We start from the raw sequence: 16,065 nt of genomic DNA, 5'->3' as shown, positions 1-16,065 counted from the left end.
GGATGTGTATTGCTACTTAACCCTATCTAGGCCGGGGTATTTTGGAAGTTCATATGGCCGGGGGGGGGGGGGGGGGGGGCTTCCCAGGCCCCCCTTGAGATCTCGGCCGTTGGCCGCGCGATCGCGCCAAAAATTGGCACGCATGTTGTCTGGGACATAATCTACAAAATTGTATAGTAATTTATTTCATGCGAATTGCTATTAAGTGATTATGCTAATTTATGCGTAATTAGTATGCAAAATCATACTTTTCCCTCTAACTCCCTAAATAAAGCTCCAAATGTTCTAATTTTTGGTTTAGAATCTCTTTGTGGTGTTCTTAGCAAGTGTACATGAAAAAATTGCGATATCAGATCAATTTCTTATGTATTGTTTTTTTCAATTTCTTATGTATTTCTTTGTTTTTTGGACCTTTTATTTTTCATTGTTTTTTCAATAAAATTTGTTGGGGACTCTTCTGAGATCATAAACAGCATAAAACAAATACATTTGGACCAGCAAAACTAGAAATAATCATACATTTATGATTTTTGGTTGAAAACACAATTTGCATTGACTTTGTACACAAAATCACGTTTTTGAGCAATTTTTGGTCTGACATGCACATACATAATGTTGCGTAATTTCGTAACCGCGTACCCGGGTGACGTAAAACTGGTCTCAAAAGTTGCGCAAGACTTGAAAGTAAGAATTCAGCGAGCGGCGCGGTAAAAAAAAAATTTGCATGGTGAAAATATTGCGCGAATTGTTTAGGGGGCCATCGAGGCCCCCCCCCAGCCCCAACTGATTTTCGATATGGTGTCGGGTTCAAAGATGAAACAGACTTTCTCGCATCCATATGATTAATGTCAGTAATGTTGAAGAATTAATAGGAATTTTTTTGAGGTAAGAAATGACGAGAATGCCTTGACTTTTTTTATGACAAAGACAAAGCCCACACCCTTGGCCTTGCCTTAGATCTACACAGTAGTCCTAAGAACTTATTTTAAAATTAAGTATTTGCAAATAAGCCCCATTTTGCATATGATCTATGTTACTTCAAAGAAATTTGTAATAATGCACGGCGCGTATGAAATTACCTTATTTTATTTCAAAGAAATTTATGATAGCGTGTATGAAATTACTCTTTTTATCCCAAAATTAAGATTTTTGAGCTTCTGGATTACTACTTGTTACTTTCAAAGGTTGGCAGCTCTGTATTATGACTGTATTTTGTCCAAGATATAACTTAGAAATACACCTATCAGTCGGTTTTTGAAAGGGATAACTTTGGTATTCAGTTTGGACTATGGATGTTAGCATGTTATCCTCTAGATTTAAGGTAAAATGTTATGTAAAGTATTTTGTCTGGACACATAATTAGTGATTACTGGGTCTGGTTGTGAAGGGCAACATTAATAAAATGTTCAGATCTACTCTGTGGTAAGTGCTTAAAATATCACAATGTTATTGATTTGGATTACATAATCACAAATGAATTGAACAAAAACACACACACAAACTGTACACTAAAAAGTGCTGGATATATTTTGACATTCTGGTAATTACTAGAGGAATATCAATATTGTTTGTTGAATTACAGGTATGACACTTGGTGACATTGGAAGAAAGTCATCATTTGATGCCATTGGGAATGGTTTCCTGATTATGGATCATGTTCGTATTCCTCGTCTTAACATGTTGATGAAGTATGCTGAGGTTAGTCTTACAGTCTGTTCTCACAATCTTTATTCATGTTTTATTGTGTAAACCGTCAAATAAAAAATGAAATGAAATCAGTAAACACTTCACATTTATCTGTAGATAAATTGTAGTCATGCAGTGAATATTTGTATATTTTCATACACAGTTATCATTCACTTATCAAAATCAAATGCTGCAATAAATGACTTTTGAATCTTGATTTTAAAATGTCCTGATGTGAGGGTCAGCGCCACCCCTGTAGTGGTGAATTCCTTATTTTTCTGTTTTTATCATAGGTTACTCCTAATGGTGAGTACAAGCGACTAGGCAATCCTAAGGTTACTTATGGGAGTATGATACTTGTCAGAACTAAAATTGTAGAAGCTGCATCCTATGAAATTGCCAAAGCCATCACCGTGGCAACAAGATACAGTGTCATCCGCAGACAAGGTTCAATAGAGAAGAAGTGAGTTTTATAGATTATCTTGTATTAAGGTTGATATATGATTGCATTAACAATATATGTACATTTATAAAAAAGAAAATCCATTAGCAAATGCAATTTGAAGTCTGATCCGTTAAGTTCATATTATTATCACTCAAGCACTCTTTTGTTTCTCTTTTCTGTTGCATCATATTTGTAAATCAGCAATCTTTGTTTGAATTAAGAAGTAATTTCTTTTTTTTTGCTTCTTGCTCCATATGAATGTTTTTGTTTAATTACAGAAGATGTTGCTACACATTTTAAAGTGTTTTATTTTGAAGATCAAAGTTGAGACCAGTCACATAGTTACATTCCAAATGAGCTATCAGGAACATTGCTTAAAACGTTGAGGTTGTAGAAAAATAAAAAGTTATATAAATACTTTGAGGTTTGAGAATTATAAAAATAAAGATAAGTACTCGTTGCTTATACAGTGCGTCCCAGAAAAAACGAAACCGAGATTTAGCGATGATTTATCATAACTTAATCACAAATACAATAGACAAATGACCTACCATTGTAAAGCTTAGAATCTCCTCTTTCATCTGAAATTACTTAGATTATTTCTCATTCAGGCATGAGTGAGCAAAAACAATTTGAAGAGGGGATACCAAAAAGTCATTTGGCGGGCTGTACCTGGGTTGCAAAAAGAAAACCACATTTCTAAAAAGTTCAATATCTTCTCTTTAATTTGATACCTCAATTACAGAAAATGGTCAAGAAATAGGAAAGTTCTGGTTATGTGAAATAAGGCTTGAATTTCAATAATTTCATAAAATGAAGAGGTTTTACAGGCTAGCGTTCAAACTCACTCGACACTCCGTTTTGTTGACGATCAGCCAGGAATGAAGTATTTTGTTAACCATGCGATAGCTTCTGTGGGAAACCGGTGAAAACACGTTTATTTAATGAAATTATGGAAATACAAGCATTGTTTCAAGGGAACGTAACTTTTTTACTTCTTGACCAGTTTTTGTGATTAAGGTATCAAATTAAAGAGCAGATATTGAACTTTTTAGGCATGTGATTTTCTTTTTAAAATTCAGATACCCCCCGCCAAATGAGTTTTTGGTATCCTTTCTTCAAATTGTTTTTGCTCACTCATGCGTGAATGAGGAATAATCTAAGTAATATCAGATGAAAGAGGAGATTCTAAGCTTTACATCGGTAGGTCATTTGTCTATTGTATTTGTGATTAAATTATGATAAATCATCGCTAAATCTCGGTTTCGTTTTTTCTGGGACGCACTGTATAAGATAAAATTCTAACTTCCTATCTCCCCCTATAAATGATGAAACATCTCTCCTCACAACTAACTGTGATCAATTAGTACTATTCCAAACTTTGTCTGTTTGAATTTGGAAATCAGGGGCATGGAACTGAACAATTGTCCAAATGGAACATTATAGGTCCATATTCTGAAGACCATTTTAACTTAGGCCATGGTCTAACTCTGTGTTAAAATTATGGGAAGCCAAAAAAAATTAAAAAATTCAATTTACATGTACAATATATGTTTGCTATCATTACTTAGCTCTTTCCTCATGTTTTAATAATGAAGAGAACCATTGCAGTAATTATTCCTAGTCAGTTATGGATGATATGAGTATCAAATAAGCTGAGGAATTGAACAATTGGCTGTCCATAGTTCAATCACAACTTAGACCAAAGTTTAAATATTAGTCTACTCTAATGTGTGTATATTTTTGTACTTAGTGGTCCTGAGGTTCCAATTTTAGATTATCAGACTCAACAACACAAACTGTTCCCTGGCATTGCTGCTGCATATGCCTTCAAGTTTGTCAGCCTTCAACTCAAGCCACTCTATCAAGAGAATGAGAAAAATCTCCAAAAGCTGAATTTTAGTCTTCTTCCAGAGGTATTGTGTTTGATATATTAGCATTATTTAAAGTTATGTTTGGACAGGATATTACCCAATTTTAAGAGCGAAATCAAATTCCTCTCTTAATTGTTTGTTAACCCTACTAATATGACCAGAAATACCCAGAGAGTATGAGGGGCAGAGGTATGCAGTAGAGTATTTTTCATGTGTATAATATTACATTTTCTCAAATTACTTTGGAAGTGGAAGATTGGGATTAGATTGAGGAATTCTTGATTATCAAGCTTGAAAGAAAAATACACAAATTACATGCTCTGCACACATGAAATGAATATGTCCAAAAACTCCTATAAATTGCTATCTTTATTCAGAAAAATGATGAGATGCTAATGACCAGTTTGAGTTTAATGGTATAATATATTTGCCTGACTTACAGCTTCATGCTCTGGCTTCTGGTTTAAAGGCCCTTACAACAAGAGAAGCAACACTTCACATTGAGTCCTGTCGCTTTGCCTGTGGGGGTCATGGTGTAATGTTACAGAGCGGGTTGCCTGACATGTACAATAAGTTTTCAGCAGCCTGTACCTATGAAGGCGAGAACACTGTTTTACTTCTGCAGGTTGCAGGGTAATTATCGCATACATTCGTAATTCCGAAGGTTCGTTATTCCGAAGGTTCGGATATTTCGAAGGTTCGTTATTCCGAAGGTTCGTATTTCCGACGGTTCGTAATTCCGAAGGTTCGTTAGTCCGAAAACGAAATGAGGTTCGTAATTCCGAAGGTTCGTTAATTCGAAAACGAAATGAGGTTCGTAATTCCGAAGGTTCGTTAGTCCGAAAACTAATGATTAACGAGCCTTATTTCGTTTTCGGACTAACGAACCTTCGGAACAACGAACCTTATTTCGTTTTCGGATTAACGAACCTTCGGAACAACGAACCTTATTTCGTTTTCGGATTATCGAACCTTTGGAATAACGAACCTTCGGAATAACGCCACAAATGTTCGGATTAACGAACCCTTTTACGTTTTCGGATTAACGAACATCGAGGTATAGGCAATTTACGTGTTTCGGAATTACGAACCTTCGGAATAAAGAACCTTCGGAATTACGAACCTTCGGAATTACGAACCTTCGGAATTACGAAGTGTAACCGGTAATTATATATACAGTGCATCCCACAAAAACAAAACCGAGATTTAGTGATGATTCATCATAAATACAATAGACAAATGACCTACCAATGTAAAGCTTAGAATCTCCTCTTTCATCTGAAATTACTTAGATTATTCCTCATTTACGCATGAGTGAGCAAAAACAATTTGAAGAAAGGATACCAAAAACTCATTTGGCGAGGGGTATCTGAATTTCAAAAAGAAAATCATATGCCTAAAAAGTTCAATATCTGCTCTTTTATTTGATACTTTAATCACAAAAACTGGTCAAGAAGTAAAAAAGTTATGTTCTCTCGATACAATGCTTGTATTTCCATAATTACATAAAAAAACATGTTTTCACCGGTTTCCCACAGAAGCTATCGCATGGTTAACAAAAGACTTAATGCCTGGCTGATCGTCAACAAAACGGAGTGTCGAGTGAGTCTGAACGCTCACCTGTAAAACCTCTTGATTTTATGAAATTATTGAAATTCAAGCCTTATTTCAAATAACCAGAACTTTGTTATTTCTTGATCATTTTCTGTAATTGAGGTATCATATTAGAGAGCAGATATTGAACTTTTTGAAAATGTGGTTTTCTTTTTGAAACCCAGATACAGCCCGCCAAGTGACTTTTTGGTATCCCCTCTTCAAATTGTTTTTGCTCACTCATGCGTGAATGAGAAATAATCTAAATGATTTCAGATGACAGGGGAGATTCTAAGCTTTACAATGGTAGGTCATTTGTCTATTTTTATTTGTGATTAAGTTATGATAAATCATCAATAAATCTCGGTTTCATTTTTTGTGGGACGCACTGTATATATATATATATATATATATAAGTGTGACTTTGAAAAAGAGAGAGAGGCTGCAAGACGTAGCAATGTTGTCCAACTCCTTTATTAGGCCAAGCTTTCGACAGTGTAACCGGTCTTCCTCAGGGCTTTGAGGGACACAAAAGAATATAAACGAAAATAAACGAAAATAAGGATGTCATGCAACAGAAACACAATCTAAACAAGCATGCAACGGAAACAAAAAACAGAACAAGAGAAAACACCGATGTATATATATATATATATATATATATATATATATAGACAGGTTCTATATTGAACGCAAGTGCTACCTGCCCTATGGCTTTGGTTTTTAACAGAGTTACATAGTAGTCAAATGGTTTTTATTACAATCTTTCAACTTTCAGATATAACAAAATCCATCTACACATCTTTTGTGAATTCCTATTTGTTAATATTGTTTGAACAATGTTTCAAGGAGACAAATGAAATCCATTAAAGAAGTGAAAAAAACTTAGTGCATAATTAAAGTTTCTTATTTCACTGTAGATCTTATCAATATTTCTTTTCTCTCATGTTTATTAAAAGAAAGGTGATGAAGAAAACCTCATTCAGTTCAATATGAATTCTGTAATTACAAAAAGTTGATATTTTTAGCACATTTTCCATGAGATACAAAGCCATCTCTTAAATTAAACTTTACAATTAATATAATTGCTATGCCCTTTTTTTTCTCAGAAATCAATGATAAAATGCATTAAACAGTTTAGCATTTTGCATTTATGAATTCTTTGATGCATGTGTTATCAGTGTGTAAGGTTAAGCAGCCATAATTTCTACCAACCTGTAATTAAGGTTCCTGATGAAGACTCTAAGTAAAGCTCAGACAGGGGAATCCATCCAAGGACTTGGTGCTTATCTCACAGAGGAACCAAAGAATAGCTGGTCATGTGACCAACCAGACCAATCACTCAATGCGCATCTTATTTTAGACGCCTACAAGCATAGAGCCCAGTGGTAAGTAAATGAACAATTCCCTTCTCATGGCGGTGTTAGAATTTTAGCTTTAAATGTGCAGAATTTACAAAGGGTTACTAATTGTACTTTATCAAAATAAGCATTAAGCATCACAAGGGTAATCAAGTATTACTGAACATCCTGCCTGAGTTTCGGGTCACATGACCAAGGTCAAAGGTCATTTAGGGTCAATGAACTTAGACCATGTTGGGGGAATCAATATCGAAATCTTAACCAAGGTTAAGTTTTTGAAATGTTGTCATAACTTCAAAAGTATATGGACTTAGTTCATAAAACGTAGACATAAGGGTAATAGTGTATCACTGAAGATCCTGCCTGAGTTTCGGGTCACATGATTAAGGTCAAAGGTCACTTATGGTCAACGAACTTTAGCCATGTTAGGGTTATTTGAGGAATTGTCATCATAACTTTAAAAGTTTATGGATCTAGTTCATGAAACTTGGACATAAGGGCAACCATGTATCCCTGAATATCATGTGCGAGTTTCAGGTCACATGACCAAGGTCAAAGGTCACTTAGGGTCAACGAACTTTGGCCATGTTAGGGTTATTTGAGGAATTGTCATCATAACTTTGAAATTTTATGGATCTAGTTCATGAAACTTGGACATAAGAGCAACCATGTATCCCTGAATATCATGTGCGAGTTTCAGGTCACATGACCAAGGTCAAAGGTCACTTAGGGTCAACAAACTTTGGCCATGTTAGGGTTATTTTAGGAATTGTCATCATAACTTACATTTTATGGATCTAGTTCATGAAACATGGACATAAGAGCAATCAAGTATCCTTGAACATCCTGTGCGAGTTTCAGGAACATGGCCAAGATCAAAGGTCATTTAAAGGTCAATGAACTCTGGCCGTGTTGGGAGTATGTGTTGAATTGGCATCATAACTAAGGAAGTTTATGGATCTAGCTCATGAAACATCGACATGAGGATAATCAAGACTAGTATGAATGATTGTTCTGAACATGTCTTAGGTTACATGATCATGGTCAAAGGTCATTTTGAGTCAATGGGCATAATATTTTATTATCATATTGGTGTTTTCTTCTGTGAATAATATTCATTAGCTATTTTCAAAGGAAGCACTGCTGCTATATCGCATTGCGTAAGGCCAATGAAACTCGATGTTGAGTTTCCCGTCCCATTTTTTCCAGCTCATAATGAGGAACCGATTTCATTATTTCATTATATTCAATAAGATGAAAGTTTGACCTTTTATAACCTTTTAACGCACTTTTATTTGTTAATTTGGACATTTTCTGCAATACACTCAATAAATATGTAATATCTCAACATATACACTGTTTATATCTTTGCATTTGAGTTATGTTTGAAATGGAGTGGATTGTATTGCTGTTTCATAATTGTAGATCTAAGGTGGCTTGGTAGTGGTAGGGGATACGTCACATATTAACACATGACACCAATTCTTTGCTTCTTGAGAAGCCTCCCTACTGGCCTGGTTTGTCCGTTTGCAATTGATGGATATTGCGTTCGGAATGTGGGACTGACGGGCAAGTTGTTTTGCCGTCGACATCAACACATCCGTAATTGATCTAGATCTAGATGCAGGGCCAGCGTCAGGTATATCAACCTCAGCTTCAGGGATGCTGACGGTGCACTCGAATTTCACAAATTTTCCGAAGTGAGTACATATTTTGTGTGCTATGCAACTATCAATATATCGACACGGTGCTTGGACATTTTGAGAGATGACTCACCAACGTACACCGCGGTCATTTTTGCATTCATGATCTAATTTCTCCTTCGCGAGGATCGCCCTAAAAATGTCACAAAAAGTTTCTGTCTGACCGAGGTTTGTGATCGTGTATGGCAACAGGGTGTTGCCATTTTGATGATTTTGAACAGTCACTGACAAGAACATCGTCAAATATTAAAAATCCTAGGCCCTTGGCCTTGGCCGTGTCCTTGCTCGGCGATCAGATCATATCGAGATTCTGCCTGCACCGTACACGTACTGTACATGCGTACTATCGCTGTTGCATGCGTGATTTGTTCAAAACACTGACCACGTAAATCTTCGTGCATACTTGCTGGAGGGCGGCGCGGGCGCATTGTTGCATGGCCATGGCTGGGTTGATTCTACGAGTTTGACTATGGTTGAGCATGCAGCGTCATTCCATTCACAAGAAAAAAAAAGAAAGAAAAGATTTACAGGTATTTACAAGATAAACAAGTAATTGTATAAGTGAAAAGCTTATATAAATGTTTTATATCAGTTTTGAATCTAGATCTATGTCAAAATAGTAAAATAATGAATTATTTTCAAAATTTGATTTTCAAACGCGGGCCAAATTTCATAACGCAGGCGGGCGACGGGAAACTCAACATCGAGTTTCAGCGGCCTAATGCAGGCAAGACTGCCAGAGGCGTTCCACTTGTTTTATTAATTTGTCAGTATTATAGGATGTTTGATCTGCTTTACTGTTATGATTTGGAATGATTAAGATCCACAAGTGTTCACAGGTTCTCATCCCTTAGATGAAATGTTTGGTATTAAAATTTTGTTAATAGCTACAATCTTTAATATATAACTTTATCATTTAAGAGACTAGTATTGGAGCTATCTTTTTTCTTTCTTTCTAGAGTTGTGTGCATTATAAAATGAAAGTTGTATGATTATTTGCACAGGTTAACTCATAAGGCAGGAGAGCAGCTAGCTCAAATGATGGGGCAAGGACTATCTCAACAACAAGCCTGGAACAAATCTAGTATTGATCTAGTCAAAGCTTCTCATGTAGGTATAGGATTGATAACAATCTTGAATGTTTACAAACAAATATTTAGAATTTTACAGTGAACATCTCAATATGTGTGCTGCTCTTATGTGTGAATCAAATTTCTGAAATCTTCATTTGATAGCTTGTTATGTAAAGCTTTCTATTTGAATTAATAATCAATACTTTTGCTTGTTCTATACCTTCTCCAATTGGTTCTTATATAACATCTTCTTAATCAAATTTTTGGATTAAAAACTTAAACAAATTAATTTATTTTTTGTTATTTATTGGTATTGGCCATCAGCAGGGCTGAAAGGGACAATGTACAATCTCATTACAAATTAAAATTAAATAGTTTTAAGTAGATAGAATTGTTGGGCTTAATGAGTGAATTGCATCAATAATTATGGAAATCAACTTGCATGTATGTTTAACAGATGATTTACATAATTTTAGATTAGGAATATCTGGTATTCTATTGAATAAGCATTTCCAATAATACTGTAAAAACTGTAAGTTTGTTAACTTTGAATATTGTTCACAAACTTGAATTGTTGCCCTGAATGTTTCCAATGCTGTAATGTAACTTCAATGTTATTTCTTTAATCAGGCTCACACTCAATATTTCATAGTGAAGTGTTTCTTTGAAGGTGTTCAGCATGTTGAGGTATCACATGACACATCAACTATACTCAATACTCTGAGCTTTCTCTATGCCATCTATCATATGGAACAAAACTCTGGAGAATTTATTGCTGTAAGTCACTTTTATTTATTTACCATATTTTGCAGAATTTATTGGGTTTAATCCCAAGAAAGTATATCTAAACTATATTTCTACATGATGTTTTGGTTATTGGTTAACTTTGTTATTTTGATCATTACCTTTTCATTGATCTCATGGAGTACCAATATACAACAATATTCAATGTAATTATTCAGGAACTAGCTCACCCTTTCATTTTTACAACCAAGTCAGTCAAGTATTTCTCATTTACATCTGGATTTTTCAAAGTACATACGTAGTATGATTACTCCATCTGTAATTGTAATGCAGAAATTAATCCTGATGTATGTGGAGAATTCATTTTGTAAGTTAATTAGACATCAGCAATACTTATGTATTTGCTCAGTGAAATGAACATGAATGTCCATTTTATAGGGAATGATGTATTTCAATATTTTTCTCTCATAATAGGATGGATACATGACCAATGATCAACTGAGTTGGCTGCATTGTCACTACCTTGAACTCCTTGCTGTAATCAGGTATTCAAAGCAATGCTCCATTTCTTTACCTGTGCTTATTGTCTTTACAATTGATGTGGGATTGCTTCCCAATAAATGAAATTGTCATGATCACATTGATTATGTATGGAAAAATTTACAATACAAGTAATTTTTCTATCAAGAGTTCAAGAAAAGTGATAGGCTTTCTTATATATAATTCATGAATGTAATAACAAGCTCTCTCTAAACTTTGAGATTGTTATGCTTTGATGCTTCTGATTCTAATTATAAGAAATTACTTTTCTTTTTTATATAGACCTAATGCTGTAGCCTTGGTTGATGCTTTTGATATCCGTGATGAGTTCTTGCAGTCTACTCTGGGGTCCTATGACGGTAACGTCTATCAACGGATGTATGAGTATGCAAAGACCAGCCCCCGAAATAGAACAGAAGTAAGGGAACATGATCTTGACAACTAATCTTGTTTAATCTAATGAAGGATTTATGTCTTATTGAAAGTGCTAATATCATTTTATATATTGCACACATTGCTCCAATAATGATAGCTTAATGTTAAATTTTTATCAAGGAACGGGGTTGGGTGTAGATTGTAATCTTTATTTATGTGTGGTATGGAGATTGAATCAGGATGTGATGGTATTTGGTTTATGGATTAAATTTCAATTTAAATGGTGCTTGAAACTGATGTTGGAGAAATGCTTATCGAACAAAGTCTGTTTTACAACTGATATCAGTGCATTTTTCTAATGTCGGGTGTATTCTATTACAGACCACAGTTCTTATAATCATAATATAAATCACCTTTTTGGCAACCTCAAGTAACATGAATAGTTCTTGTCCTCTCTCTCCAAAGCTGAAACTCTGCAATTTGTTTTATGTGTCTATACATTATTCATATGTTTAATGTATATTTGCTTTCATATTGTTTGTTTATTCAAATTTCCAGGTACATGAGACCTACTACAAGTACATAAGACCGCTACTCAAAGGAATGATTGCCAAACTATGAGTATGCTCCGTCCTTTCTTCAGGAATGAAGAATTTAAAGGAAACACTATCAAGCGTGTGAAAATCAATCAGTACATACCGGCATATGTTAATGGATGCACCAATTATAGTGCCTATTGGCACACTATAGAGCAGAATGATGATTGTGAGAGAATATATTTGCCAATCAGATTTGCCAGAACAAAGGGTGACATTATGAAATGATTCATTTGTACTTCCAAAAATTTGGAACATGAAATGTTTCAAGCCACATCGATGATTAGTATGGATTGTGTTAGTGGCATAGAAATATCTACAATTATGTGTTAAACTCCAATGCACATATCAACTATTAAAGGAATTAAAGACAAATGAAGAAAGAAAGAATACTGGCCTGGTGTTAAGAGTGGAGTTTTCTTGAGCTGACCCCATCCTCAAATCAAAATAAATGTCTGACATGTATAAACTTTCCAACTTCAGTATTATATGTAGCAGCTGTCCATATCATTACTAGCAAATCACACATAATGGGCAAATATGTTATTCGTCAGAAGACTATGCAATTAAATGTAAAGGTTTTGATATGTAGATTCACTTTGTCTGGGTTTTTTCTATTTAAAATGATGTGCAATATTTTATGATCCATTGTGTGCATTTCTAAATTCCATGCCACAAAGTAGATGCCACACAATTTTTTTAATTTTGTAAAACCTATATTTGAGAAGTATTCTGGTTATGAAACTTAAAGGTTACTAGAACAATTATGTTGTTGAAAGGGGAGACATCCTTGTTATCATTCTGAAATGTTTTCTGCAGGGAAGCATTTCCACTAGGGAAGTGTCCATCTGGGAATCCTTGCTCTTGACATTTTTGAGGTGAGATTTAAATGGTGCGGGAGGAGAGAGAGGTTGTCTGATAATGAAAAAAAATGTGCATTTCATGAACAAAGGTTGTTTTTGTATGATTATGTATTTGACACTTGTAATACTTAGAATAACTCAATTTTAACTCTTGTGGCTTATATTAGCCAATATATGGTGTTATTTTTCCATTGTTCTTCCAAAGGCGATACTACCCTGAGTCGGGAGACTAGTGTTGAACTGTGAACTGTTCATGTGTTCCATCACATAAATAATGATTAAAAAATATATCTTGTTAATAAGAACATGTAAGAAGTATAATTAATAGGTGGCTTTAATGAAATATGTAGAAAAAAATATAATGATTTCATATTCCACTGCCAAATTACCAATTTTACATTTGACATGTATATTTATGATCTAGTTTCAAACAAAACTCAGTATCATTGGTCTGAATTAATATTGCGAATATTTATATTATTTTCTTAATTTTTCTGTATTCAAGAAAATTAACTTATTTTAAATTTTGAATTGATCTTCATAATAGAATTAATGAGGTCGCATGCCACTCTGTATTAATGTTTAATATTCATTCAATAGCAGTATGATATAAAGTGCAAGTAAAGTATCTTACATTTTTAATATGGACTATCTGTTTTAAAAAATGAGTCCTTGTTAACCCATCAGTCAGGGGAAGGGTGGGGGGAATGGGAAGGCATTATACCTCCCCTCAACGTATTTTTGTGATAAGCTGTCTGTAATGTATAAGGTTGCCATATTTATGCAATTTTGGGATCGAGGCAAAATGGCCCCCAACACTTTACCTTGTAAGGTTTGTGTTGTGTTGTTTCATGGCTTTTTTCTTGAGACCAAATTTGCGATGCCATAGTACACAATTCCGTAACAACATGATATTGTGTAAGTGCAAATCATACCCATAATTATCAAAGACTGTTATTTCATGTAAAATCTTAATCAAATTCGGTTTCTACCAAATTTCCTAAATCTATCATTATTTTTACATTTACCGAATAAATCAATTAATTTCATGCTCTTCTGATTGAAAGAGTTGAAGGATTTTATTTATAGATGGCTAAATTCTAATTTAGTATAATTTAGAGAAATTTCTCTATGCAATGATGTTACATCTTGTTTTATCGTCATTTAAATTTTCGTTGTGGTCACATGAACCGTAGCCAAGGCCAGGGGGGCATGATCCCCTTCCCAGGACGGACAAGATTTGAAATACACCAGTATTAAGAAATCCATTTACATTTTATACCTCTTCTTTTGCAGATTCTCCAAAGTCAATTCAAAGAAAAGTCCTAAAAAAGCCAAAATAAAAAGTCCTCTATACTAAATAGCATCAATGATGAAATATGGGATTGGGAGAATGAAATGTATATGCAAACTTACATATATCTATTATGTAAAAGTAAAGTGCTCTGAGCAAGGTCAGCAAAAACAGTTATCTTTAAATACCAAAATATATGTATGAATGCGTGTACTGCACAGTATATCTTGTGAAAGGGTGAAAACAAATGTTGAACGAATTTGGAACACATTTCAAATTCCATTATATTTTCCCTAAATTATACTGTATATTTTTATACTCACTTGCATGTATACATGTAGATCTATTATGATTGAATTAATTTATATTATATTATATGAACTTCTGAATGATTGATTTGTGTTTGTTTAAGATTTGTTTTTAAATGTTTTTGGTGTTGTGATGTGGTTCATCAAATTAAGATTGCCACAGGGCATGTAGTCCACTGCCCAGTGGGACTAATTTTCAATTCATTATTTATTATTTACTTTTGAAATGAAAATCTGGTTCATAAACAGTTCATTTAACCATGTAAAATTTCCATAAGTAATTAACAGTTTTTTCTTTATTTTTCTTGTTTAATGTGAGGAGGAATGATACAGGTGGAAAGGATATAAAACAAATATACCATGACTCATCCTCTGAACAAGGTTACTACAGTGCGTATAAAAAAAAAACGGGACAGATTTGAAAAGTCTATCAAATTTTTGTTTCAAATAATGATGTCTATATTTTAGTGTTAATAGATGCTCTAAGGTCTTATCTTTGAAATGCAATTTAAAAAAATAAATTTTATTCATGCTTGAGCGAACACATGACGTTTTTGTTGGGGGTTCAAAAAGAGGCTTGCGCCAGAATTGCAGAATATGTGTAATACAGTGATCAGACTTTTTGCTTATCAGGAGACTTCCTCTTGACCTTTTCATTATCTGTGCCACAATTTTCAAATTATGCTGTCAAATTTCATTTACAAAGTTATTTATTTAATTGAATTATTTTGTTTTTTCATTTAAACTTCTCTTACCTTTTAATTTTCCTTCATAAGTAACTGAGGAAAAAAGATTTTTTTTTGTCAACCCAAGCAAGAAGATTTGAATTATTAATTGGGAAAACTTGTGATTATTCAAATCGTTTTATTATGTGAAACAAATTATGTTATGTACCTTTAAAAGACATGAATCTATTTTTCAATGGGTCATTAATTCCTTGACCAAGTTTAATTGCTTGACAGGAAACACAGGAAGGGATTCATGTCTTTCAATGACCATGATGTATTGAGTGAATTTTGAAGGAGCTAGATATGGCAGATCGAGTAAAATGTATTAAAAAGTTGTGAGCGAGCGAAGTGAGCACGCAAATATTCCCACTTTTTTAAATTACAATATCAAAGTTTGTGATAGATTTTGACATAATATTCAGAAAATAATATCATATTTTACTTTCTATCTTTCCTTTTATTTCCTGTCCACTTTTTTCTTGGTCATGATTTTTTTAATTAAGGGGGGGGGGGGGGAGCAACCCGAGCGCCCGCCCATCTGTGTGGCTTTGTTCAAAAGGAACCATAACCTTTGTAGCACATAATGAAAGGATTTGAATAAAAAAATCCATGCTCTCCCATAATTCGGTTGTAAAGAAAAATTTTAGCTTGAAGAAGGAATATTCAAAGCTAACAGAGAGCATATTAAAAAGAAATAACAGAATAATTCAAGCAAATAAATAGATCTGAAAATGAATTTTGACTGCATGATTTGAAAATTATGGCAAAGATAATGAAAAGGTTAAGAGGAAGTCTGCTAATTAGAAAGAAGTCCGATCATCATATTACTCATATTCTGCAATTCTGGCGCAAGCCTCTTTTTGAACCCCCAACAAAAACGTC

At 33.9% G+C, this 16,065-nt stretch overlaps 1 protein-coding gene across 1 annotated transcript in view; it reads left to right on the top strand.

Moving 5' to 3' along the window:
• The window catches only part of LOC129255402 (peroxisomal acyl-coenzyme A oxidase 1-like), a 42,094-nt gene extending 27,558 nt beyond the window's left edge, over window positions 1–14,536 (top strand). The window contains exons 6-15 of the mRNA XM_064096058.1: window positions 1,583–1,698; window positions 1,980–2,149; window positions 3,885–4,047; window positions 4,448–4,638; window positions 6,825–6,986; window positions 9,667–9,772; window positions 10,366–10,512; window positions 10,954–11,024; window positions 11,302–11,437; window positions 11,953–14,536. Of these exons, the coding sequence (XP_063952128.1) occupies window positions 1,583–1,698; window positions 1,980–2,149; window positions 3,885–4,047; window positions 4,448–4,638; window positions 6,825–6,986; window positions 9,667–9,772; window positions 10,366–10,512; window positions 10,954–11,024; window positions 11,302–11,437; window positions 11,953–12,015 (1,325 nt within the window). The 3' untranslated portion in view covers window positions 12,016–14,536. The remainder of the gene's footprint in view (window positions 1–1,582; window positions 1,699–1,979; window positions 2,150–3,884; window positions 4,048–4,447; window positions 4,639–6,824; window positions 6,987–9,666; window positions 9,773–10,365; window positions 10,513–10,953; window positions 11,025–11,301; window positions 11,438–11,952) is intronic.
• The last annotated feature ends 1,529 nt before the right edge of the window (window positions 14,537–16,065 follow it).

Source organism: Lytechinus pictus, chromosome 3 (genome assembly GCF_037042905.1).
Source record: "Lytechinus pictus isolate F3 Inbred chromosome 3, Lp3.0, whole genome shotgun sequence".
NCBI classification, from domain to species: domain Eukaryota; kingdom Metazoa; phylum Echinodermata; class Echinoidea; order Temnopleuroida; family Toxopneustidae; genus Lytechinus; species Lytechinus pictus.
The sequence above is the reverse complement of the archived record's forward strand: the minus strand, read 5'-3'. Positions and strand labels throughout refer to the sequence as shown.